Source organism: Callospermophilus lateralis, chromosome 8 (assembly GCF_048772815.1).
Source record: "Callospermophilus lateralis isolate mCalLat2 chromosome 8, mCalLat2.hap1, whole genome shotgun sequence".
In the NCBI taxonomy this organism is placed as follows: domain Eukaryota; kingdom Metazoa; phylum Chordata; class Mammalia; order Rodentia; family Sciuridae; genus Callospermophilus; species Callospermophilus lateralis.
In genome coordinates, this window is record NC_135312.1 from 6,314,383 (window position 1) to 6,340,335 (window position 25,953).

At 53.3% G+C, this 25,953-nt stretch overlaps 1 protein-coding gene across 1 annotated transcript in view; it reads right to left on the reverse strand.

Annotated features, from left to right (window-relative positions):
- Positions 1 to 25,953, reverse strand: part of Slc2a9 (solute carrier family 2 member 9) — a 153,233-nt gene that overhangs the window by 63,123 nt on the left and 64,157 nt on the right. The window contains exon 7 of the mRNA XM_076864316.2: positions 7,522 to 7,654. Within this exon, the coding sequence (XP_076720431.1) occupies positions 7,522 to 7,654 (133 nt within the window). The remainder of the gene's footprint in view (positions 1 to 7,521; positions 7,655 to 25,953) is intronic.

A 25,953-nucleotide genomic window follows, 5' to 3' on the forward strand; every position in this document is an offset into this window, starting at 1 on the left:
CAGTCACAGGTTCTGGGGGCTAGGAGGTGGGCTTCTCTTGGGGGTGGGGAGGGGCACAGGCCCTTACTCTGCCTTCCACATTGGCACATAAACGGAACTCAGCCAGTGGCAGCCCCTTTTAGAGCTGGAAGGCTGTTGAGCTCTCCTGATCCACTTCCTCTTGGTTTTTTGTTTGTTTGTTTGTTTCCTTATTGGAGTGAGATGGAATCTCAGTGTAGTTTTAATTTGCACTTCTGTAATTGTTAGAACATTTTTGCATATATTTGCTGAGCAGCTATATTTCTTCATCTGTGAGGTATCTGTTTAGTTCCTTTGCCCATTTATTGATTAGGGTTTTTTTTTTTTTTTCTTTTGGTGTCCAATTCTTTGCATTCTTTGTGTGTATCCTGGAGATTAATGCTCTCTCTGAGGTGCAAGTGGCAAGGATTTTCTCCCCTTCTCTAGGCTCTTTCTTCACATTCTTGTTTCCTTTGCTGTGAAGAAGCTTTTTAGTTTGATACCATCCCATCTGTTGATTCACTATCATCAAATACCTGAGGCAATCAGCTTATAAAGAGAAAAGGTTATTATGGCTCGCGGTTTTGGAGTTTCTGGTCCATGACTGACTGATCCCACTACTCGAGCTTCTGGTGAGCTGCACATCAGGGTGGGGGAGTCTGTTGGAGCAGAACTGCTCACCTCATGAGCCAGGAAGCACGAGAGGAGAGGGCTGGGGTACCACGGTCCCCTTTGAGGGCAATGACCTAGGGACCTCCCACTAGGTGCATCTCCTGAGGACTCCTCCGTCCCTCAGTAGTGCTGGCCTGGGACCGAGGCCCACCACATGACTTTGGGGAGCATTCAAGGTCAAGTCAGAGCAGCCTCCCCCAGGAAGGTGGTTTCATTCCACCGTTGAAGACCTCAGGAAAGAAGGCCCGACTCCCGGAGGGAGAGGAAATTCCGCCTCGGCCTTAGGACAGCGCTGCCCTGGGTCTCCAGCCGGCCAGCTGCCTGGCGAAGCTCAGCTGGTCAGCCTCACAGTCGATGAGCCACTTCCTGAAAATGCATCTTCCTCTGAGGGCGTCCTATTGGCCCTGTGTCCCTGGGGAGCCCTGAGCCACCCAGGGGCTGTCCTGGGCCCAGCCCGGGGCGGCAGAGTGCACTTCTCCCCACCGAGCCCTCAGCTGAACGCGGTTTCCAGGGGCAGGTGGTGGCTTCAGTGTTGGGGCCCGAGAATGTGCCTCAGCCTGCAGCTTCAGGAAGGGAGCTGACAAGGACGGACCCCCGGGTCCCAGGCCGCACGCCCCAGGGCTTCTCTTGCAGTGGTGGGCAGAGCAGGGAAACCAGGCAGCCTTGTTCTGGGGAGGCACGGTGGCCCTGGGAGCAGCGGTGGCTCCAGGACTTCTTGGGGCCTCTCTGGACCCTCCTCATACTGTACAGCAACCGGGGGTGGGGGGTGCTTCTCCCCAACCTCCGTCCCTCCTTTCCCTTTGGGGTTGGACTCTCCCCGTTTTCTCACCAGGAAACTGACTCCAGTGACGTCCCCTCTCCTTTAATCACGTGCTCTGCCCTATGGCTAGAATGTGCCCAGCTACCCCCATTCATATGAGAAATTTAGTGGCCATTGGGACAGTATTAAGAGGGCGGGGCTCCAACTGAGCTCCTCTGCTTAGGGCATGTGGGGGTGGGGCTTGGGAGCTGAGTAGGGTTAGATGGGGTCATGATATTTAGTGGCTTTATGAGGAGAAGAGAGCCCTGAGCTAGGCACGGCTCTGTCTTGCCATGTGATGTCTCTGCCACGTTGCGATGCAGTAAGAAGGCCTCTCGGACGCGGTCCTCGTGTTTTTGGACTTCACAGCTTCCAGAATGACAAGAAGGAAATTTCTTTATAAATTTCCCCGTCTCTGGTATTCAGTTACAGCAACAGAAAATGGGTCTATTTCAGACAGTCTATTTCTTGGGGGGACCAGACTGACATATGTGGTGAACCAGACACTTAGAAGCCCGTACTCCTGGGGAGCTGTCATGAGCCTCAGCAAAGGGAACAGCTGGCCCACGGGGAGGACGAGCACTTGGCCTCCAGCAAGGTGGGAACAAGCTGGCCCACGGGAAGGACGAGCACTTGACACAGGGCAGCCATCCCCCGTCCTCTCAGTTGCCCTCTGTGACTACTGAGACAGGCCTCTGGGTGACAGGATGGTGGAAGGGTCTTGCCCTCAGGCCCAAACCTCTCTGTGCCACTTTGAGGTTTTGGCTGGGTCCAGGTGCCTGAAGCAGCTTCAGAAGTCAATTCTTTCACTCTTTGGACAAGAACCTGTTTAATACATGATGATGCTTGTCATGGTCTGATGTCGGCCATGCGATTACAGTCCCTGCAACCGGGGCAGCTGTGGCATTGTGCAAACCGCCAAGCATCCCCACGTCCACAGTGGGATTCCACCGTCCTCTGGTCCCTGGAGATAAGCACTTGTGTTGCTTCCATTCCACAGTGAGACAGCCGACCTCCGACCTGGGCAGCCTGCCGGGGAGAGGGTTAGCACGGCTAGGGGCAGGGCAGGGAGGCTGGACTAGCTCCCAGGACTCCCAGGCGACCCTCCACGGTGGCACGCAGCAGGCCTTCCATGGAGCCCGGGAGCACTGCCAGCTGTGACGTTAGCAGGTACACAGCAGGCGAGAGAAGCAGTGCTCATCGGCTCAGCAGGATGTCTCCAGGAAGGTGCCGCCTGGGCTGAGAAGGTTTTCATAAGTGCCTGGCACCCAGGGTGTCGGCGCGAGTCTACACGTCAGCTGGCTCCGGGTTTGGGAGCCGAGCAGCTGCTCAACACGCTAGAGGGGGAAGCAACCAGGGCTCCAGGGGCCTCTGAGAGGCAGAGAGAGGGGAAGGAAGGAGGAGCCGGTGACCCCCCAGCCCCAACTCTTCCCTAAACACCCCAGGGGTTGGGGGTGCAGTTGCTGTTGGAGGCGCTGGTCTCAGGTTGGGGTTATTGTGAGAGGAGGATGCCACAGAGCTGGTGCCCAGGAGGCAGAGGCAGCTTGGGGCTCAGGAAGGGGCAGGACCTCAGAGAAATCCAGGAGAGGGCGCTGAACCTGTCTGTGCCCCAGGTCAGACAGGTGGTTCCTCCTGGCTCTCAAGGGAGCGGAAACCCCAGCGGCTCAGCAGCTACACCAGGTGCACCAGCCTCAGGTGGGACAAGCTGCATCCCCGCCCCAGCGGCACCCAGAGCCGTTCTCTAGGTCTGAGGAGTCTCATGGTGGACGCTCAGGTGCTTGCTGTTTGGGATGCAGACACCCTGGAGCCCTTGCAGGCCTGCCTTTGTGGGAGAGGCGGGGTGTGTGGAGGGTGCTCCCCACTGTTGCCTGCCCCATTAGGCCCTTGCAGGTGCTGCAGGAAGGAGCCCCTCTCCCAGGCAGAGAACCTTGCTCAGTTCCCTGCACCCCGCTGCTCTCCAGCCAGGGAAAAGGCAGCCAGGATGCACGTGGCAAGTCCAAGGGCAAACGAGAGGCCTCTCCAGCTAACCCATCTGGGCTCACACCTTAAAGACAAAATCAGAGTGACCCCAGAGAGGACCCTGGTGTCCTTGGGGGAGTAGGTGACTTTGCCGGCAGACAGAGCCTGAGGGCTTGGAGGCAAACTGACCATGCCTCCTCTGCCCAGCTCCCTTCCCAAGTTTAGGAAGTAGCGCCATCTGTTGAGCGACAGGGAAAAGCATCCTCTGCTCTGTGGTCACCCCCAGGTGGGTGCAGGTATGCCCAGGGGCTCCAGGTAAGAGCCTGGCAGCGGGGCCTGGGAGAAGCGGGTCACCACGGCCTCTGTCCTGGAGGCTTGTCTTGGCTGAGTGGGCACATTTGGCAGGCAAGTGACTGGGCAGGGGACAGGGCAGAGTTTGCCTCTGAGGTTATCCCTCGCCCAGCCTCCTGCCCTCCCCGCACCTGTGTCTGCATTTTGGTGATGGCGATTTATTTATGTTTATTTTCTTCCACAGGACGCTGTGTGCTTAGCCCACTTTGTCATGTTGCGATTATCCTATGACTGTTTGTAACTAAGTGGATGAAGCTGGCATTGGGGGAGAATTTTTAGATTTAGGAAGATAGACACTCACTAACTGCTCTTTGATGCAGTAGATGCACACTGGCGCTTTTCAAATGCATGAACCACAACATTCCGGCAGAACGTTTCTGAGCCTGAAACCCAGTCGCCAGTGGATCAACCGTCTCTGACTGACGTATTTGTCTTGGTGTGTGTGTGGGGTCATTTTCAGCACACACACTGAAGTGGGACTCACTGGGCTACATCAGGAGGACAATAGGGCTGAATTCCTCTGGAGGCTTGAAGGAGGACCATGTCCTTGACTTCCCAGCTCCAAGAGGCTGCCTGCTTTCCTTGGCTCACGGCCCCTCCATCTTCAAAGCCAAAAGCTCAGCATCTTCTCTCCTCTCTCTCCTTCCCTTCCTCTCTTTCTTGGGTTTCTGCTTCCAATCAGCATCACGTCACTTTCCCTAACCCTCTGCCTCCTGCTCCCACGTACAAGAAGGTTGTGATTTCAGTGGGCTCTTCCAGATAATCCCCGGTGACCTCCTATCTCAGAATCCTTATCACCCCTGCAAAGTCCCTCTGTCATCTGAGGTGACACAGTCACCGGCTGTGGAGATCAGGATATGAACATATTTGGGGCCAGTGTCCCACTGGTCATACGTGACAATATAAAGATAGAGACAAGGAAACATGCTTAGGACACAAAGATGGGAGGGGACAGGAAGGATAAAAGCAACCTGGTGGATGAATCCACACTACCCAGGTATAAGGGACAACGTTGATTTGTGAGCTGAGGGGGAGAGGGGGCGATTTCTCCACCCAACATTTAAAAAAGATTCTCTAGCCCCAGAGCAAAGGCTCCACACTCCTTTTAGCCATAGAATCCCTCTCTTCAAATGCAAGGTGAGGCAGAATCCCAAAGGCCAGTGCGTACAACCGGCTCCCCGTGCTTGGCGGTTCTGTAAGGCTACGGAGCCACCCCGGGCACTTCACTTGAGGAGGCTGCATCATGATGTCTCTCTTCCTGCAAAGCAGCACCAGGCTGGAGAGGGTTGGTAGGCAGCAGGAGGGCTGGGCCTCCGCGGGGTGCCACCTCCTGCTCCGTTCCCGGGCCTCCCCAATCCTCAGTCCTCAGAAACCCCAGAAACTCCCACTCCCACAATAGCTGCCCCTTTTCTGCATCTCCTTCCTGTGATTTGTTTTCACTTTTAATTGACGCGCAGTAATGGCACATCTTTATGGGGGGCGGTGTGCTACTCACTACACAGACACAACATGGGACAGGAATAAAAATGGGACCTACTTTCTCTGTTGTGAGGATTTAATGAGCTGATACAGGGAAAGTGCTGAGAGTCAAGTAGTTCTCAGCACCTGAGAGCCATGAACGAGTGTGTCTGTCCACCGTGGCACATCACCCTCCCACCTGGACGGCAGGGGTGCCATCTAATGTCCCTGTCTTTGCACTTGCTTGGCAGAATGCCTGGCATGTAAATATCTACTGTTTGCTAAAGAAAAATTGGTATTCTTATTAGTGGAAATGTACATTTCAAGATTCTGTTTCAACCTGACGCTGATATTTTTTGCTCCTTATATAAAGCACACTCATCATGTCCATCCTGTCTCCCAGCTGCACTCCCCCGCCCCCTCGCGTTCTACTGTGTTGTGAAAGAACCCTCTAAAGCCTTCCTCACTCCGGCACTTTCAGCACTGCCCCTCCCTCTGTGCCAGAGGAAGCTTTTCCAAGGGCCGTCCCTGGGGAGCCAGGGGTGGGCGGCCCTCCCAGGGCGGGGGACTGCATTTCTGATGGAAGGATTGCTTTCTCCCTACAAGCCTGCTGCTTCCTGGAACCGGGTCCCGGGCTCTGTTTCAGCCGCCTCCTTTTCACTCCAGCGCCTCCAGCCATCGGAAGCCCCACTTTGGCGTGGTTTTCCTGCCCACTGGCTGCAGGGAGTCACCCAGAGCGCCCACTAGCTGCCTTTCCCAGTGTGCCTCTGTGCCTGCCAGGGCAGGGAAGAAAGCCCCTGGGCGCCTGTCTTAATGGCTGTGAATCAGGGCAGAGTGTTAACCAGGGTCCCTGTGACTTCTGGAGCCCGGGGCTTAAGGCCCAAGTCCATCTCCAAGCTGCAGGCAAGAGCCGGCGTACAGGGGCACTGGGCATTCATTTCTAATAAAGGCCTCTGTGAGCCTCTATAAGCCCAAACCAGAGTCTTGGTGACCCTAGTTAAAGCCCTTGTTTCCTCAACAGCAAAATGAAAGTAATGACAACGTCCTCTGACTTGACTTCAAGGAAATGTTATTTATAGATAAGAAACTAGATCTGAAGATCTGGACCATAAGCTGCTTGATAAATATAAATATTGTTTGTATAAATATAAACAATTATTAATGTTTCGCTTTACGATTGGTCAATTCAAAAACACTTAGGTAGTTTAAATTTGGGGGTGGGTACCGGGGATTGACCCCAGGGGTGTTTTACCTCTGAGCTCATCCCTGTCCCTTTTTATTTTTCATCTTGAGGCAGAGTCTCACTAAGTTGCTTAGGGTCTCTCTGGCAATTTAAGTTCTAAAGGATGCTGCACAATTATGTGTATAATACTCAGAATTTTCCCTGGGCATGGGCAGTAGTGAGATTTAGATTGGAGGAGAGACTGTGGGTAAAAACCGGGCAAGGTCCTCGGGAGTGAGACAGCGGTTAACGCCCTGAACCTCCCGTGTACTCAGTCCTCACCAAGCCCCTGAAGGAGGCTGATGGCATTTCCTGTCAGAGACCAGGGTTTGCAGGCTCAGACAGGTGGGCGAATTGCTCAAGGTCAGAGGCCGAGCTGGGGTACACAGCTGCCCGATTGCTCCAAGCCCTCAGGCTTCACCAGAGCACTGTCAGCCGGTCTTGTTTTATAAACCAAAAGAATAAGAATTTGGTCATCCATTCTGCACTGGCCATCTCGGGGCAAAGAGATTTTCCCGGGGTCTCTGCGGCACATCTCTGATTCTGAAAGTCATGCTCTGAACCTGGTCCAGCACTCTGCCTCTTAGGGGTCTCAGGAAGTGACCTGAGCCCACTCCTTATCCTCATCTCAAGCCTCATTATCCTCTCCTATAAAAATCTTCCTCCCTCACAGGGCCACTGGGGACACCCCAGGGTCACTGGACAGGAGCACTCAGGCCGGTGCACTTACTCTGAGCTCACCTCTTCTCCTTCCCTTCAGTGCGAAGACAAGGGGCGCGGCCACACACCCAAGCCACTGGGAAAGGCTACTTGCTCCACCTCTGGGGGTGGATGCCATCAGGAGGTGGCTGTAAAGCAGGGGACCTGGTCTTATCCTGTCTGAGCTGGCTTTTCCAGACTCCCTAGGTGACTCCCCGTGCCCCTCTGCCCTCCACAGCAGGAAGATGTCCTCTTTGCCCAACACGGTGCCTGCAGAGAGCAGTCACGTGGTGCCCTCCCCGTGCCCAGCTTGGACCTGCTCCGTGTGCAAGCAGAGCTGTGTGACGAGGGGAAGTGGCCCTACCTTTCATGGCTCTGGCCTCGTCATGCTTCTCCAAGAGCAGGTAGCGAGGGCTCTCGGGGAGGAAGGGCAGGCTCACCAGCTGGATGAAAGCGGGGACCATGATCACACCAAACAGGTACGGCCAGGTGCTCTCCTGTGGGGAGAAGATGCTGCTGAAGGGTGCCCTTTGGTCATTGTGCTGGGCACTGGGCACTGGACTGAGCAGCTTTGACTCTGCCAAGGGCCTCCCTACCCAGCATGGTCCCATGAATAGAGGCCAGGGCAGGGGACTGAGCCAGGGAGGCACCTGCCTTGCACACAGGGCATTTTAGCACATGCCAGTCCTGAGCCCTCTGTGGACAGCAACCTGAGGGCAGCCCTGAGGGCCTCAGGTGGCCAGGCACCAGGGCAGCGCTGGCCGACTCCCTCACCACAGGTACCCAGGTGGGCCTGAGCGCCCCGGGGCCCGCCTCTCTCCAGCAGGGCCACCGTGCAGGTGCCTGGGTGTGGATCAGCGGATGCCTCCTGAGAGCCCCGCGCCCAGCAGGCGAACCGAGGCAGCGCTGGTGCCTCCCCTAGGACCCCTCTGCAGCCGCTGTATCGACCATCTTTGGTGGGGACACAAGAAGGGCGGTCGGGCACACCCCGGTCTGGAAGCCAGGATGGAGGCCCTGGGGGCTCAGGCTGCCCTCAGGCAGGGGACTTCCCCCTCCGGCTCTGAGAGCAACAGGCCCCTGCAACGGGCACCGCTCATGGGAACCTGGTGGCTTCAGCAGTGCTCGCCCAGGCCACTGCGTCCATCGAGGCTGCTCCCTCCCCGATCCGCAGTTCTCCTCGCCCAGCGTCACAGTAAGCCCTCTCAGCGCCACTGAAAGAGGACAGCGACGGCAGGAGGGAGAACCAAGTTCTGGAGACGGTTTATCCTAGGAGAGGAAAAGGAGACGGCGGGGAAGCAGGCACACTGGGACCTGGAGGGACTTCAAGTCCTGGCGAAGCCTCCACCAGTTCAGGGCCTGGGCACCAGCAGTGGCCCTTCCCCCTCCTCCTGCAGAATTCCTCCCTGTAGCGTCCCTGATGGCAGAGACCCCATGCGAGGTCCTGGACCCCACAAGGGCAGAGCAGCAGGGACCCTTGAAGTGCAGAGTGAGCTGGGAAGGCCCACAGGGGCACTGGGCCAGTGCTGGTCCAGCCCGACCTCCCGGGCACTGGTCCCCTTCTGAACCTAGTGGCCATTGCTATTCATCTAGCTGCATTGGTTCCACGGGCCTGCACGACGGGGGACCCGCAGGACTAGACTGGCTTTTCCCAGGAGGAGACAGAAAGCAGCCAGGGACTGCCAGGGGCCAGAGGGAGAGAGAGCAGGCAGTGGGGCGGAGTGCTAATGGGCAGGGGCTTCACCTGGGGGTGAGGGAAATATGTTAGAATTAGGTCAGGCTGACGGCCCGGCAACTCTGTGAGTATTCTAAAATCCGCTGAATCATCGATTGTAAAAGGATGGATTTTATGATATGCAAATTATCTCAATTTAAAAGTCTGAAACCATGGGAGAAAGAAGGAGGACATAGAGTCGCCCTCTGTTAGTGGATTGGAAACATTGAAAACACTGTGGTCATTATTCCCTCAAGGAGACGGAGTCACACCATTTACACAGCTTCTGTGTGGCATTGGCTACTGTAAGTAACTGAGAGGGCACTTGAAGCATAAGGGAGGGTGAGCAGAGGTCACATGCAAGTGGGACACATTTACGCAGGGGCTGGAGCTTTGGCAGATCTTGGTTCCCGTGGGAACCCAGGAGCCACCCTGCGTGTACAGGAGGGATGACTGTTAGCCGTGTTGTTGGCGTTGACTTTGTTTCTCTCCGAGTTTGGCTGCTTTCTCAGGAAAGGCAAAGGCAGCAGGGCAGAAAAGGCAAGGAAGGCCACCTGAGGAAGCTCTGGCGGGCGCCAGGCCGGGTGCGAGGGCTGCTGTCATTGTCTCTGACAGTCAACCTCGCAGCAGTCTGGAGGGGACGGCACGGCAGCTGCACTCTGGGGCTGGACAAGGGAAACACCCGTGCTGGGGCCTCCGGCCAGTACCACACAGGTGGGAGTCAAGCCCCATTTCCCCATATCATCAGAACAGAGGGCCACGTCCCAGGGACGGTTTCCTTTGGAGTGTCCCTGGGTGAGGGGCAGAGAGGAGATGGGACAGCCTGGGCAGGAACAGCATGTGCACACACAGCGGCAGGACCACCAGGCAGGAAGGGTCAGGGCATGCTGGAGACATGGGGGCTGAGTCCAGAGCCTCTGGGGCAAACCAAGTCATGGTCCTTTGCTGTCACTAAGAGGGGACCAGCTGGATGAGAGCCTGGGGCTACTTTCTTGACCTTGTTCCTAAGCTCCTGTGGTTCTCAGAACAAAGCAGCACCAAACGGTTCACCTTGGCTTCCAGCTGAAAGGGAGTCTCATGCAGAGGATAGTGGACAGAGCCAGTCCCCGTCCCTCTACAGGACATTCCATGGGAACTCACCGGAACTGTTCAAGCTCAGCTCCCACAGCTCAAGCCCTTACCAAACAGGGCCCACCACTGCGAGGCAAGGCACAGCGTGTGTCAACCATCTGTGGAGGAGAGGGTGTGGGCAACCTGCGCTCCCTGGAGAGGGTGGCTTTCTACCCCTCTGAACACTCTTCCCTTCCACAGGAGCTGGTCCCACAAGGAGGCAGCACCTGTCCATGAATGCCCATGGAGCCCTCACCATCCCCCAACCACCCTCCAGGGAAGGACCCTGTGGCCACAGCTTCACAGAGCCCTGGAGGCTGCATGTGGGTAGCCTTGTTTGCATCAACCTGCCACTGGCCCTGAAGGGTCAGTCTGCGGTCATGGCCACACCTGAGCTAGAGAGTGCCATCCAGTTCCCAAGATGCCCCCATTCACTGCAGTCAATGTGCTATTCTAGACTCACTGTCTTGGGTGTGTGCTGTGACAAGGATCCCAAGACCATGGGACTGATCTTAGGACTCTCTTCCCATCTCCTTGAATTAGAAGGAAGGGCGAAATGAGCATCGTGGGAGTGACCCCACCAGCCAGCCCACAGCGGGTGTCTGTGCCACTAGGGAGAAGACCTGGAAGCCCTTCACCCAGCGCTGGTGACCATCACTAGGTCCCTTGGGGCTGCTGGGGGTCTGCCCTGCCTTCTGTTGGCTTCCCCCCGTACCTCCTACCTACCTCCGTCAGGTCCTACAGAACTGCTGATACCGAGCCTGGCACCTTCCCTTCTGGGCACCATCGCACATGCCCTGGGGCTCTGAGCACCCTCCGTTGGGACGCTCTTTAGGTGTGCAGCTTGGTTTTCAAAGTGATAAAGAAAACGTCAATCCCTCCACTCGTACGGGACATCATTCATTCTATCTGTGGACATTCCCAGAAAGGATGGGAAGGTCTGAGACAGCAAAACAGTAGTAGGGGGCACCTTGGCACAGGCCCGTGGCACTGACTCCCCTGCTCTCAATGCACCCGCCTTCCACAGAGCTGCGGTCCAGCATATCCCAGCCTGGTGGGGGCCTGGCAAACAGGAGTGGCCCCTGGGTATAGTCACCCTCACCTGTGATACCTTAAAGGCCGGGAGGACAAAGAAGGTAAGGAGAATGCAAACCCAGGGTGATTTTCTGGCCTGGCTTCTTGCCGCTGGCCCCTCCTGGGCTTCCCCCCTCCCAGGACACATAGTCCAAGTGAGCCAGTACATGGGGTAAGCACAGGGCCCAGCCAGCATGGTGTGGCCTGTGTCCAGGGCTCTGAGAAGGAGAGAATACACCACATCGGGAAGAGAAACTACTGGAACAAAGCCCCTGCTCTTTACCCTGACATACGAGGGACTGCGGGTGGTGGCCAGGCAGCCTCAGCTCCTGCCTGGGGCTCCTTCACATTCTGTGTCCAGCTTGCTCCAAGAGCTCCTGTTCCCTGAGACCACTGGGCCTTGGGAGGTGCTGTTCACTCCATCAGGGAGACCTCTGACTTCTCTTGCCTCCCTAGCCATCTTCTGCTTTCTCTTTTAAACCAGCTGCAACAGTACCTGCTCCACAGGGGTCACCCTGTATCCACAGACACAGAGTGTCCCTTTCCCATGCTTCCCCGGGCACATACCTCTCTTAAGCCTTTTAAATATGGCGCTGGGTAAATGTTTCCCTCAAGCCTGCTTCATGCACTGGGGTCAGCTCATCAAGAAGCTGGTCATGTGGGAGATCACTGGCCATCAGTTGAGTGCAGGATTGATTGTAAGCCCTAGCTTTTGCAGAGAGAGGTCTACGCCTGCTGAGGAGCTCAAGATTTGTTCCTTCTAGGTAGACCAAACTGTGAGGGTTTTGGTGACACATTGTAGGATCTGTGAACCCAAGATTCCCTGATTTTGTTTTTTTGATGAGTGGGTGTGGGAGCTGGAGTTTGGGTAACGGCCACAGCTATTCAAGTGGAGAACAATGTTTATCTGAAGCAAAGCATTGCAAAGTGGAAGGTTTAAGATGGTGCACATTCCCAGAAAAACACACTTGTGTTGCTCCTGTTGGTCAAGAAGAGTATCTCTGCAAGGAAGGAGCAGGGAGCCAGAGAGCCCAGACCAGCTCTTCCTCCTGCCCTTGCTGAACAAGCCCATCACCCACCTCCCAGCTTCACTCAGATCCATATAAATGTCCAGCCCCCAGGAACCACTTCCTGAGAATTCCTCAGCACCTTGATGGACACGTATGGCTGAATTTTTCTGCTCTTTTTGTTGATCTATTTTCTAGATCCTGTACTGATTACTAGAGTTTAACTTAAGTCTTAAATCAGGTGATACGAGACCTTTGATTGTGTTCTTTCTTTTCAAATAGCCTTGGCTATTACAGCTCCTTTAATTTCCATATGAATTTTAGAATCAGCTTATCAATTTTTTTAGTTTTTTAAAAGCTTGCTGGATTTTGATCGGGTGGCATTGGAATCATTGATAAATTTGAGGAAAATTGATCTTTTAACAATATTAAGTCTTCCACTCCATGAGTATGGTTTATTTTTCTATTTCTATATCTTTTTAAATGTCTCTCATCAGTATTTTCATGTCTTGGTGTAGAATCTTACATATATTTTGATAAATTTATATGTATTTCACATTTTAATGCTATTGCATGTGATTTTTTTCAACTTCTAATTGTTTGTTGATAGCATGCAGAAATACAATCAATATTTGTCTACTGATCTAGTGTCTTGTAACCTGAATAAGCCTAATTATTAGTTCCGACTTTTTTGTTGAATCTTTAGGATTTACTATACAGATGGCCATGTCATCTTCAAATACCCACAGTGTTGATTCCTTTTTTTAAAAAAGAAACAGTATGTTTCTTATTTGTATTTCATGCTTTATTGCCCTGGATTGTAAGGCTAAATGGGAATGATGAGAGATAACATTCTTGCTTCATTCCAGGTCTCAGGGAAAGGCATCCTTACGATGTAAGGTGTCCCCCAAAACCTCACCCCCAAAACCTCACGTGTGAGACAATGCAAGCCGGTTCAGAGGAGGTATGATTGGGTTGTAAGAGTCTTAACCCAATCAGTGAATTAATCCTCTGAGAGGGATTAAGTGAGTGGTTATTGAAATGGCAGGGTGTGGCTGGAGGAGGCGGGACTTGGGGCGTGGCTTTGGGTATATATTTGTATGTGGCCAGGAAAGTCTCTCTCGGCTCCCTGATCATGATGTGAGCTGGTTCCCTCCACCGCACTCTCCTACCATGATGCTCAGCCTCACCTCAAGCCCTGCCGAGGAATGGAGTGGCCTTCTATGGACTAAGACCTTTGAAACTGTGAGCCCTCAAATAAAACGTCCCCCTCTACAGTTGTTCTGTTGGGTCCTTTAGTCACAGCAGCGACAAAGCTGACTAAACAGGCATCCAGTCTTCTCCAGGGCAGTGTAGCGTTTCAGTTTTTTCCTAAACGCCCACTTCAGGTTGAACGTTTTCTTGGTCTTTTTCCGTCAGTTTCGATTTAGATAGCTGCTGCTCCACCTTCAGGTTGCTGGCCTTTCCTCCCACGATGTCCGATGGACTCTTAATCCCATTCTGCATGCTTTGCGCATAAGACACTGCAGTTTTCATCTCTGGAGGCTTGGCTTGGGTCTCTGTTTCCATCTTCTGTTCCTCTCATCATGCCCATATTTTCCTCTTCCTTCTGCTACAGATGGAGTGCATCTGTACCAGGGGCTTTAACACCATAGCCAGAAAATTCCATCATGTCCGACATTTCTGGTTATGTTTCCTTTGGTTGATTCTCTTTCCAGCTAGGGGTTACATTTTCTTGCTTATTTACATGCCTGGTAATTTTTTTAATTGGGTGTTAGTTATTGTGAGTTTTACATAGTTGTTTGTGGCATTTTCCTCTATTTCTTTAGATAGTGCTGAATTTTGTTCTTGAACATAGCGAGGTCCTTGAAATCAGTTTCTCTTTAGAAGCTCTACAGTCTATTCCAGGGAATTCTGAGCACCCTCGATATCAGACTGATTCAGCCCCACTACTGAGGATTCTGCCTAATGCCCGCATAGGAGGAGGTCTTTCCACTGAGCCCAGTTGAAACCCAACTATTTCCAGATGTGTGTGAACTCCTGATATTCTTGGGCTTACTTTTTATTCTGACGTTTCCATTCCTGTTTTGGGTCATTTTATCAGATGCATGTGAAGATCATTATCCAGCTAGACTTGAGCGCACCTCTGCTGGCACCTAGAGTGCTGCACATGCCCGCCCGCTCTCTCTCTCTCTCTCCTCTCTCATTTCTCTCTCTCTCTCTCTCTCCCCCCTCACCCCCACGCACACCTCTCTGATATTTTTCCTATAACTCCTCTGGGAAAGATGCAAGCCCATTCTCCTGTTTCTCCTGTTCCTGGTTTGATTCTGGTCCTTCCTGACTGCAGTCCAGCGGGTGAAAACTGCTTCACAGATTTTGCTATCTCCAAGGGGTTTGGGGTGGGAGGGTTAATCGTGTTTGGGAGCAGCAGTCTCCACGTCATGTTTACATATGTATCTAGTCCCCGTCGCTTCTCCGGCCCCACCTCGTACTTCTTTCCCAGTTCACTCCAGAACCCGGCCCTGTCTTCATGTCCTTGGACATGCCGTGGGAGGGCCTGCCATTGCTGCCCTTGGCCCAGAACCCTCCTGCCCATCTGTGCAGGCTTGCTTCTTCTGGCCACTGAGACCACACCTTCAGTGCTGTCCCTCAGAGAAGCAAGCAGTCTAGATAATTTTGGATAATGACCTCCAGGCTAGATAATCCCCTAGCTCTGCACCTTGCCTTGAGTCTCTGAGTGGGACATTAAGAGGGTGGCCCAATGGCCTTCAGCCCAGGAACTGAACTGCCACTGGGGTGGATGCTCCTGGGCTGCAAGTTCTTGTCCCTCTGTTCCCTTTTTAACATTTGGTGGTGGTGGTGGTGGGGATGGTCTCTGGGTTTGATTTGGTGGTGGGGGGGGGTTGGTTTGTGTGATCACACCTCCCATGGCCAGCATCTGCACTTGTTTTGTTTGTTTATTTGACAACCTCTCAGTCTATGGGAGCAACTCTTAATCATAACTTATTTTCCAATTCTTGTGTTTAACAGGAGTAAAATAGGAATCAAGCAGGAAATAGCAAGCAGAGAAACTAGCAGGATTTGAAAGCATGGGGGGGATGCACATTGCTGCTTCTGAGAAACCTGTGTTGTTATTTAGGAAAGATGAAGAGCATTTTTTTTTTTTGAGTGCTAAATGTGTTTTTTTTGTAGTCTAGGATCTAAGGTCATCCAAGGTTTCCCAAGGAAAGACTAGAGAGGAGCCCAGAATCCCGGTGTTTTTTGCAAGGGAGAGAAGAAGAGAGAGAAGAAGGAGCCGCGTCCCAGGAGCAGGCATGAAGACCCTGGCTGCTGCCCTGGCCTAGCTCCAGCGCAGCTTGCTTGAAGCTCCCGGGGTGCAGAACCTCCAATGGGAGAGGCGGCACAGACCTCCGTGAGGACTGGACATGAGGCACCCTGGACTCAGAGGACAGTCAGGGCCCCTCACCGTGATCCAGCAGAGGACAGCCATCACCAGCAGAGACTCTGCTTCCACGCAGATTGCTGGACTAAGCAGAAAGTTAGGCAGGTGACAGTCCTGATTCCCAGGGCTGACCGGTCATCCCAGGGCCTCCCCAGGCAGAAGGAGCTGAAGAGGGGCCCAAGGGAGAACGGCAGAGCACGTGCCAGCCTTGGGCTCTATACAGCCTTGGGTAGGAAGAGAGGAGGGGCAGGGACTGCCCTCGGCCCGGGGGTTGGATTCTGATCTTGCAGAACTTACTGGTGGGGGCGGGGGAAGGAGATGCACGTCTATCCCAGAAGTCGGCACCTCCACCCAGCCCTCCCGCCAGTGACCCTCGCCTCGGCCCGTCCCCACAGCTCTCCTACCACGGCTGTCACCAGAGCAGCTAATGGGAAACGGACGGCCACTGCCTCTTCCTCACCTTTGAGTGAGATGCTAATTAACTTGGAACGACTCCAACACGGATTTTGAAGTCACAGCCACTTCTGTCTCAGGTGTCCACACCAATTTCCTCATCTCTGTTGTCCCAAATGTCATTTTCTGAAACGGTCCCCATGTCATTTTCATGCTCGTTCCCCTGGCGCCCGAATCTCCTGGGTTAACGCAGCAATATTTAGACTCTAACGATCAGACTCCCACCTAGTCCGTCCACCTAGTTGGAATGGACGGATGACGTGGTAACTGTGGGCAGGGGCCTGGCTGGAGGAGGCGGCTCACGGGCGCAGGCCTGGAGGGGTGCCACTTCCCTTTGCCTCTTCCCCCACCCCCTTCTCTCTGTTTCCCAGCTGCTAAGAACAGAGCGGGTCCTCCACCAGGCCCTTCTGCCATGATGTTCTGCCCCACCTTGGGCCCAGAGCAATGGAGTCCGCCCACCAAGGACTCACACCTCTGAAGCCAGGAGCCAAAACAAACTTTTCCTCCTCTAAGTTGTCCTTGTCAGGTATTTTAGTCACAGTGACAAAAAACTGAATAACACACGTCGGAATCACTTTGGATTAGAAAATTAAGTCCCCTTTCTTCTCTTTCTCTCTTCTTTTTCAAAGAAACATCCTTTATCATCTCAAAACACACATCAAGAGGAAAATACACAGCCAGAGCAAACCTCCACCTTCGTCCAATTTGCCAAGTTCTATGCACAGAAACTTGAGGGTGAGTGTGAAGATGTAACCAAGGGCTTAGAAAGAAATTTTTTTAAATAATGAACTTCAGGGTTTTGGATTTTTTTGAGAACTGTCATTTCTGTGTTAAAAAAAAATATACACACACTTCTTTCTAAAAGAATAAGCTTAGGATGTGAGAAATCAAATTTTTAAATGTTTCTTATTATCCCCCAAGAAAGGAGGAGGGAGACATGAAAGTTTTTGACATGGAATTGAGAAAAATAACTTGACAAGTGAAATTATCAGATGGAGACAGGAAATTTACAATGGATTCATTTAACGTGTGAATGAATCATTTCAGAATAGAGTAGGGACTAAAATAGCTGGAGCAGAAGCGTGGTGGGGAGGCAGGAGACAGAGCCCTGCGGTTCTGAGCCCCACGGTGCAGCCCACAAGTCCCTGGTGCTGGAGGAGTCGAGGCTGGGGTCCTGAATCCCGGCTCTGCCACTCACGGACACCACAGATGCTCCACCCCAGGCCTCTGCTGCTCAGCGTGCTCATCTGTCCCCGTGTGGGGAGCGCTTCATGTGTGTTTGACAAATAGCAAATACAACCATACGAGGGTAGTTTAGGGGGCAGTGTCTGCACTCTGGAAGGGGTCGGGTCATCTCTGCAAAGCTCATTTTCTACTTGCGGGTTCTCTGATGAACGTCCTGTAGTTCTAGTGAGCCATCGTTTCTTTTCTGCAAGATCCTTTGAAACAACCCTAGGAACACGCACTGGGGTGAACACGTTCTATGACCAAGCTGTTGTGATGCACAAATTCTGAGTCTTACTTTCTTCAGACTCTAAAAATCCAAGTTTTTAGGGGGTTTGGGTCAATGCGGATCACTCTGTCTGGGAGCCTGACAAAGGTTTTCCTACTGTTTTCCTACTGGCACTGAAGACCCAGGTGGCCACAGGGAAGAGGTGGAGGTCAAAGTCCAGAGTGAGTGCCTCACCTGCAGAGGCAGCACAGTGGGGCAGCGAGGAGAGGCCCTTCACTGTGCCACTCCTCCATCCCAAAGCCCAGCCACACCTGCCCCTGAAGGAGCTGGCCCAGCCATGGAGGCCCGGGGCAGGGGCAGGTGTGGGCACAAGGGCCCACCCACCTGGTTTGACTCGGCGGAACTGCCTGCTCCCTTCGTGATTTTGGACCCGGCATTGAACTCCCATGAGCCCCTTCCCCATCCGTGAAGCAGGATAACAGGACCCTGTGACAGCCTGCACGGGATCAAGAGGCTCACGTCAAGTGCTTGTCCTGGGCCTGGCTCCTCGTCACAGTCAGCAGCTGCCATTGTTACCGACTCAAGCAACCCAAGGAGCCTTAGCGCCCAGGGGACTCAAGCGTGGAAGCTCCTTGAAGACTTGGCCATTTGCTTGCTGCAGTAAGCAGGAGGGGCAGCCGTTGCTCCCACTGCCCTGGGCTCCCAGGAGGACCTGGCTGCATGCTCCTGGCCTCCCGCCCTGCCCAGGCTCCTCCTAAGGCACAGCTGGGTACTGGGTTATTGGGCGACAGCCATTGGTCCATGCTGGCTGGTGGAGTTGCTGATCTAGTAAGGGCCTAAACACGCAGGGGTGAGGCCTCTCTCTGCCCCCTCCCCTGCATCGGGCAGTGGCAGTGACCATGGGTGAGTGCCCACTCTACAGACTCAAATGTTCTTGTGGATGGAGGTGGCAGGGACCCAGCAGCCTGCTTCCTGCTCATAGGGCCGGGCCCTCCCACCAACCCTAACACTTAGAAGAGGTGTTGTCTGACCCTTGCCTCAGTCTCTCAAAGATCCCAAATTTGGCTCAGTGTGATCCTTTTGCACCCCATGCATCTAAGGATTCTAAGGCCCAAGGCAGGGCTCAAGGTTCTGGATTTTTAAAAACTATCATGAGGCATCCTGATGCACAGCCACCTCTCCCCCACCACGGCTCCAGAGCTTCCTTCCAGCGGCATCCTGGTATAGTCAGCGGCTAGGTGAGACTCAGCTCCCTGCTCTGAGATGAATGCTCAAGCTTTGCTTAGAGTGTTTTCAGACCTTACAATTGGATCATTCTAAATTGCGTGTTCTCTATTGAGCAGTAGAGAATTTTTTTAAAGGAAACTTCCCAACATGGCAGGCAGTCCGCACTTGTCTGTCTTCTCCAATTCCTAGACCTGGGGGCACAGGCATTACCAAGGCAGCGACTGTGAGGGTGAGGACATGGGGAAAGTGGCAAGAGCGGCATGAGACTTCCAGTCCAGCTTTGGGAGATGGAATAACCAAGAGGAGGAAGAGTCCTCTGAGCCTCTGTAGAGCACTGAGGACATTCACCCCCAGACCCCAGTGGGTCAGCACAAAGGGACCACTGGGCAGGGTAAGGCCGCAGATGGAAGATGGAGAGATTTGGAGAAAGACTACACGCCACGGCTTCGCTCCAGCCAGACCTCGTACAGGAGGGGGAGTCCACGTTTGTTTGCACAGTCAGTGGACCCGTGGTAATTCCAGGCATGGAAGCAAGCTGAGAGGGCAAACACACAGGAAAACCAGCCTCAGAGCCCTCCACCACCTGCAGCGGATCTACACCCAGAATAGCATCTGCTTCCAAGAGAAAAGTCAGCCACACACTGATGGGGGGGCTCTCCCCACAGAAACGCTGCACATATACTCATCAGCTGAGTGTGGAACCTGCCCCTCACCCAGGCTTCTGCTCATCTTTTGAAACGTGAGTGAAAGCAGCAGATATTTGAAAAAGTCTCCAACACAGAGGAGAGGGGCGGAAAGAAACCAAAGAAAAATAAGAAATCTGGAGCCAAGAGAGAAAACATACAGCAGAACAAAATGTAAGGGGAAAAACTCCTATCATTAATAGTTCTGGATTTTTAAAAACTATCCTGGGGCATCCTGATGCACAGCCACCTCTCCTCCAAACCACGGCTCCAGAGCTTCCTTCCCAGTGGCATCCTGATATAGTCAGCGGCTAGGTGAGACTCATTAATAGAGGTGTAAATATTGTAACTAGCAAACAAGAACAGATGCTATGAGAAAGGAACAGAGAAAAACCTTTAGAACTTAAAAATATGAAACTAAGAAAATGTCTTAGGCAAGATGTAAGTTAAATTTGAGAAATTAACAAAATAATAAAGATAGAGGAAAGGAGAGAAAGATTAAAATCAGAATTAGAAGAGTGGTCTTACTGACTGCAAGGAGTTTCAGAGAAATTGTGTGAGAATAGAAAAATGAGAGGGAGAAAATTACCAAAGGAGCGACACAATGAATTCTCAGAATAAGAGGAAGTTAGTACGTAGGTTGACAGGGGGATACAGGACTGAGGTCTCTGCACAACAAAAGAAAATGACCCAAACCAAAGAATGGAAAGATTTCAAAATGAAACAAAAAGAAGATTGTAAAAATTCTCAGAGAGAAATAACTCAAATAAAAGTGACATCAGGGTTCTTATCAGCAGTGCCAGATGCCAGAGGACAGTGCCTTCAAAATCCTTAGGAAAAAAATATCCAGCTAAACTATCTATAGGGGTGTGCAGGTAGAATTAAGACATTTTTAGATGTGAAATGTCTCAAAAGCTTTTAACCTCCCTGTTTCTTTCTTAGGAAAGTACTAGAAGAAATTATTCCACAAGATGAAGAAATAAACCAAGAAGAGAAAGATGCAAAGTCCAGGAAACAAAGGATCCTACTCGGGAATCAAATGCAAAGAGCCCAGGAGGATCGTTCTAGACCACGATCAGCAACTACCCACTTAGTTGGAAGGAATAGGTTAGAGGGCCGAGGTAGGAAAATAGAGTTTCTAGAATGTCTGTGATATATATGAGCATTTTGCAAATTTATTATCAGCTCTTTAATATCAGAACATTTGGAAAAGATTAATCATAGGCACAGGAAAAAAACTCTAAGCAAATGAAAAAATAACAAAGAAATGATTAACACTAGGAAAAACATAAAGTTGTATAAAAGGAAAAGTACTCAATATGTACTCATAATAATACAAATGTTAACTAGTGAGTTAGTCAAAAGTTGGGTTATACTTATATTGGTAGATTAGAGAAAGGGGAGGGATATTGGTATAAGAATGCTAAGATCTCAACTATCATAGGAGGCCACTAGTGGACAATATCAAAAGCAAATGAATCTAGAAGTAGTGTCATACCCGATTATTTTTAAATATGGGGGAATTATTAAAAAAACAGGTAACAGTGTTCTCGGGGTACCACTGGAAGGCAGTCGGGGGCCTTGAGGAGATGGGATAATGACCCTCCACTCTCCACCACAAGACTTTTAGTGTGTTGGATGTTTTGAACTATTTCTATCTATTGTTATGACTAAACCAATTGAAGTTTTAAGACAGATATAAAATTGAAATATGAATAATTTCTAGGGGATACTTTTCTGGAGGCCATGCACGCCCTGGAGGTTTGTTGTAGGTGGTGAGACCCATCTCCATGTTCAGGCTCCACCAGCTGCAGGTGAGCCACACAGCCAGGGAGAGGAACAGCTCTCAGAAGGGCTGAGTCACACCCTGGGTCTGATTGGCAGCTAAAGAAGTGGATTTCTTTCCAATCACTGTCCAGTTTCAACACCAAGCCCTGCTCGGCAAGGACCCAGGCTAACTGGGTGCTGTTCTGCCTCAGCTTTCAAAGCCTGGGAAAGCGTTGAGTCAGTGGGCGCTGTTTAGGAAGCCCAGAGGCAAGGAGGCTCCTGAGAGAGGAGTCTAATCCTCCCACATGGTAGGACTTGAAATCTGCCAAAAGCAGCATCTGCCTCGCCTGGTTAGGAAACACAGGTTTTGGATCTGCATCTCCCCGGGACCTGCCCCTCCCCAGGTCACTCAGATGCCACTCAAACTGGCAGATTGGCCCCAGCATGGGAGGAACAAACAGGCCCCTCCTGGGAGCCATCTCCCGCCCTGGCCCCAGGTGCCCTCCAGCCTACTCAGTTAGTGAGAGCACTGCTGGGCCGTCCTCACCTAGTGCTCAAGTCGGGGACAATCTCAGTGACACCCTCACCACGCCACGGGTACAGAAAGGAGAATCTGAACAAGAGCAGCCAGGACCCTCAGGGAAGTCCGAGGGGGGCAGGAAGATGGTGCCGCCCAGGGCAGCCCCTGGCGAAGGCCCTGTCACGCCTACTGTGAGCACTCGACAGGGGAAGGAGGCTTTGTGGGGTGCAGCTCCAGCGGGGCTTGGCTTCCCCTCCCCGTTTTCAGAAGGCGGTGACGATCACTTCTGCTGTTTTGTTGGACCTTTCTTGAAGGCTGAGTGACGCGATTGAGAGGGTGAGGAGAGAGGTGAACGTGCACTCAGTCAGGGGGCCTCATTTAACCGCTGCAATAACTCCACGGAGCCTGGCTGATTGTCACCCCTTTGAAATACCAAGAACTGAAGTACCTAGTCCAAGCCACAGAGGTCAGTTCAAGTCTGCAACTTCCCAACTTCCAAGTCAGGGCGTTGCCTCTGGGGGGCTGCAGCGCCCCACTCAGAGTGCATGATGGGAAGATGGGGGGCAGGTGGACTGAGGACAGGTGGATGGATGCAGGGGCAGGGTGGCCCAGCTCACCCTCTCTCCGGTCACTGTCTCCCTGGCACCCTGACTGAACCACTCTTGGTTTCCACACACGTTGAGCTCTCTCTCGATCCTTCCTGGTCCTTTTTACTGACCTTTCCCTCCACCCAGCGTAGTGTGGCCCTTCCACTTGGCTAAACCGTTGTCTCCTAGACTGCAAGGTGGACGCACCTTCTCTAGAAAGTTTTCCACCGCCCTCTTGTGTTGTGCTAGGGCCCTTCCCAGGGCCCTTCCGCTCGTGGGCTCCCCCGTGGCCTGTGGGTCACATCACCCCGGCCTCTGCCGTCGGAGCTGACACCTGGCTCTCTGGCGCCGAGTGCCTTGCAGGCAGGGGCTTTGCCTGACTCATGCCCTGGGGTCCGGGCACTGGGAGCTCAGTGAATCCCATGGAAGGAGCCGATCGTATGCTATGGCTGGAGGAGGCAGAGGTGATGGACGCAGGCCAGCTGCAGAGGCTCCAAAGCCAGGTGAGGAGGTCTGAATGTAGGGGCACTTGGTGGGGCAGGAGGGGAGAGGACACATGAGACCAGGGAGCCTTGGAGGGCCAGCAGGAAGCAGGAAGCGGGAGCAGCCAGGATGAGAAGAGGCGGCCTGCAGGGTCCCTGCTGGGGAAGAGCTGGGGTCCCTCCCCAGGGAGCTGCTGGCCAAGCCTGCACTGCGCCCAGGCCTCAGGCCTCCCTGCTCCCACATGGCCATGCTATCTACGCCCACTAGGCCTCCCTTGCCACCCTGCCTCCTTCCTGCCCCGTTCTGCTTCACAGGACTCGTGTGCGTTTGTCTCTAACCGTGTCCTCCACTAAGACGCAAGGCCAGTGAGGGGAAGGAGTCTAACTAACCAGGCTCACTCCTGGCTAGAACCTAGACCAGTGCCAGGCACACAGTAGTGCTCAATAAATGCTCGTTCAATGAATAAGTGGATAATGAATGGACAAATTTGTCCAAGTCACAGGCTGGGGCTTGTGCCCACTGCAGGGTGCCTGGTCCCGGGGCAGATTCTGACCTAGCACCCCACACCACACACGCAAGGCCTGGAAGCCTCTGGGCTCACTTGTCCTAACAAGTATGCACCAAAACGTATGGTCCTGGGCTGACTTTGGTTATAGACAGAGTGATCATGAGCAAGGTCTGGGCGAGACTGGCTGAATCCTGGCTTCTGGTATCTGAGCACGTAGCCTTGGGCAAGTTCTCCAACCTTCAGCAAAATGGGCATGATACCAGAATCCCCCCACCCTGGTAGCATCGTTGTGCAGTGTGGAGACTGCATGAGGCCATGCTGGTGAAGACCTAGCACAGACCTGACAGGAAGCAAGCCCTCTGCAGACAGAGGAGGGGCCTGGTACCCACTCGTCCAGTAGCATCTGGTCCTGTCTTCAGGGCTGTGAGAGGTCAGGAGAGGTGAACTGGATCCTCCTGCCCTCACAGAGAGGAGCCCAAGGAGGCAGCAGCTGGACTGTGAGATGCCAGGCACCGTCAGGTCGCACGAGCCGTCACATCTTAATATCGCCCACCCAGACCCTGATTGTGGTCTGTGTTGATGCAGGAACGCCCAGAGGAGAGAGGATTGGGTTCTGAGAGCTGTGGCCTAATCGGTCCGTTTTAGTTTGAGTGGACAGCTGGGTGGCAACTGCAGACAGGTCGGGAGTGACTAGAAGGCCACATCTGGGGCTCTCTCCCCCGCTCTCTGCTGCCTGACCCCACCCCCACCGTGAGCTGAGCAGCTCTCCCTGCCGCTGCCCTTCAGCCTTGGTGCCCCACCTCACTTGGGGCCCAGAGCGAGGCATGGCTGACCTGGACTGAAACTCAAACCAAGAGCCAAGCTCAGCTCTTCCTCCTGAGGTTGTTCATGCCAGGTGTTGAGGTCATAGAGACGCCGAGTGACTGACACATGGCCCCGGGTCACTAGCCACTCCGGACAGGTTTCCCCACAAGTCTCCATCTTCTGACCCCCTCCCGCCTGGGCAGAGGGGAGAGTGGGCAGAGATGGAGGGCTGACGGCCAGCCTGGCACTGGGCAAGCACTCTGAGACTTTCTTCCTCCCACTGGGCCCACTTCCTGTTTTCCTGGACTGAGCTCCCATCTCTGCAGGTACCTGGTCCTGTCACCGGTAGCACAGGTACCCCTGCCTGAGTGGGAGGGACAGCAGGAGATGGCTCATCAGGGCGTCCATAAGCAGCAGGGAAGCGCAGAGCTCGGGAAACTATTGCCAAGACAGAGCGGCCATGCGTGGTGCGGGGGACAGGGCTGGGCTCAGTGGAGAGATGCAGGGGGTACAGGCCTCCCGGGCAGCTGTGCAGCCCACCCCGAGTCACCCCCTTCCAGCCTCCACTAGAGGCCACCTACTCAAAGGGCAGCTGAGCTAATTGCTTCCCCAGAGGCTGCCTCACAGATAACACAGCAAAGTTCAGACAAGCTTCAAAGACTTCCTTTAAAATTCCAGCTGACACGCCTTCAAGAGCTATTACATCTCTCTCTGTTTCCCTCCCACCTTCCTTGCCTGCAGACAGAGACAGCAGCTGAACTGACCAAGGGGCTGAAGTGCCCCTGCCCCAGGATGTATCGGCACAGCATTAGCCATCAAATCAGAGACTCAGCAGGCCTCCCTTGATCCACAGAAAGCTGGAGGTCAGGAGAGGTGACCGGCCCAAGTCTTAGCACTCCGGGTACTTGGTGGCCTGAACTTTGAACATGCACATCTCTGCAGGTGAACATGGGGGTCTCTGTGTTCTCAGAAGCAAAGAATCTTTAGCAAAATCACGGGTCAGGCCAGGTGTGGTGGCACATGCCTATATTCCCAATGACTTGGGAGGCCGAGGCAGGAGGATTGCAAGTTCAAGGTCAGCCTCAGCAGTTTAGTGAGACCCTGACTCAAAGAATAAAAAGGACTAGGGGTGTAGCTCAGTGGTAAAGTGCCCTTGGGTTCAGTCCCAGGGTCTTCATAATTCCAAGGTCAAGAGAAATGTGTGCTTCCATCCTCATTGGGAGGCCAGCTCACGGTTGCAGTTGGATGGATGGGGAAGAGGTCTCATCTCTGTATCTGACCTAGGCCCCTGGTCAAGAGCAACAGGTGAATGAGGACTTGATTAAGAGGCAAAGGAGTCTCCTCCGGGGAACACTGAGGTAGGAATAGCTAATTCTGGTGGCTGTCAGGAGAGGAGCCATCTCCAGAGGGCCCCAGGGAGTCTGATAAGAATGCAGATTCCTGGGATCCACCCCTAAGGCTTAAGCTCAGGCCTGGAGTGGGGCGAGAAGCCTGGTTCACAATTCCCAGGTGATTCCAAGGTGATGCCCCTGGCTTCATGTTCTGTGAGACGGAGGGTAAGGAGGTAAGAAGCACACAGGAGTGACTGGCCACAGAGGCCGGGCTTGTCACCCCCTGGGAAGTCTAGACCTTGTCCCAGGGAGCTGGCGATACACGTGGACTGAATGTGGACAGGATACCTGGCTATCGTTTTTTACAAAACTGCTGCTGAGAGCTGATTAAAGCCAAGGTGGGAGGCCCCTGGGTAAAGGAAAGCGTTTGCCATCACTGTGTCCCCTGGATCTCAGAGATCTGACTCCGCAGGATGGGGCCGGGCGGGGAGGGAGTCCGCCCCCTCTGGAAAGTTCCTTGGCTGGTGATGAAGATGTGCGGCCCTGGAGCAGCCTGGAGACCCTGCGCACCTGGGCCATATCCTCCTGCAGCCGTGAGGCCTCTTCAAGACACCAGCCCGGCTGCCCAGCAGGTGG